Source organism: Dama dama, chromosome 19, assembly GCF_033118175.1.
Source record: "Dama dama isolate Ldn47 chromosome 19, ASM3311817v1, whole genome shotgun sequence".
In the NCBI taxonomy this organism is placed as follows: domain Eukaryota; kingdom Metazoa; phylum Chordata; class Mammalia; order Artiodactyla; family Cervidae; genus Dama; species Dama dama.
In genome coordinates, this window is record NC_083699.1 from 76016730 (window position 1) to 76017904 (window position 1175).

Below are 1175 nucleotides of genomic sequence, written 5' to 3' on the forward strand. Positions count from 1 at the left end.
TGGGGAGCTGTCAGCACCTTGTGCATAGGACAAGGGCTGGGGACACATGTTTTTGCTCTGTCCTACATTTTCAGCATCTCCTGCATTCCTATCACACAGAAGTGACCTCTACACATGTCTGCCTATCCCCAGTGAAGACTGATGCTGCTCAGGCAGCTATGCTGGCCAGGCTGGAGCCAGGAGGATGGAGGGCTCTCTGGTTTTGGTCCAGGGTCAGTCTTGGAAGGCCCTGTGTGTCGGGCTGAGGGGTGAGACTTTTTCAGATCTGCCTCTTCTCACTGGGATGGCCTTATTCCCCTTTTTGTGTGAGGTGGGTTTGCGTGAGTCTCTCTGGCCTCCCTGTTGGTCATCCTTTAGGCCCCAGCTGGGACCTGAGTCCAGACCTGTTTCCCACCCTACCCACCTCAGAGAAAGGGGGAGTCCTCCCCCATCCACAATGTGAGTCTTGAGTGGCGGCCATGGGTGGGGACACATCCTCCTCCACCCACCACCCACCAAGGACCCTTCACCTTCAGCTGAGCCATCAAGAGGGCTCTTTCAGGAGGGTCCTCTGTACTTAAGATTTGTATTCACCTCTGAGAAGAAAACCTCAAAATATATGAAGGTAAAAAAGAAGGACAGGCTGCATTGAGATAGCATGGTTTATTTGGCTCACGTGGGGTGTGGTTTCCTTCAGGAGATAGAGAAGGACCCTGGGAACCAGGGCTTCCTGGCAGGGGGTTGGAGGGGGGATGCACCAGTTCACAGAAGAGTCCAGATCATCCTGCCACATTCTTGCCTGGGTTCAGACGTTGCTCGATCATGCTTTTCATCTGCCACATTCAGACCTGGAGGCCCCCTGAGGACTCATGCTGGGAGGGATATAGGAGTGATCCGGTCTGCACTGGGAGCATCTGGGAGGAGGCTCGTGATCACAAGCAGGAAGGGGTGCTACAGGAGACAGGTCTGCAGACCAGGGTGGGGCGGGAGGGCTGGTAGCACCCTGAGGACTGGCAGGAGGGGGCGACATACACGGCCGGCCTGTAGCGCACGGGCAGGCACACAGAGGACTGGCAGGAAGGAGTCACACACAGGGTGGGCTTGTAGGTCACTGGCAGGCATATGGCTGGCCTGTAACTCACGGGCACGCAGGTCGCCTGGCAGGGGCTGGACGTGAAGTAGGACGTGTGGCAGGG

General features: G+C 56.9%; 1 protein-coding gene across 1 annotated transcript in view; it reads right to left on the reverse strand.

Annotated features, from left to right (window-relative positions):
* Window positions 1-911: 911 nt before the first annotated feature.
* LOC133074108 (keratin-associated protein 12-2-like) overlaps window positions 912-1175 on the reverse strand; it is a 345-nt gene continuing 81 nt past the window's right edge. Inside the window, exon 1 of the mRNA XM_061168051.1 lies at window positions 912-1175. This exon is cut by the window's right edge and continues 81 nt beyond it. Coding sequence (XP_061024034.1) covers window positions 912-1175 — 264 coding nt within the window.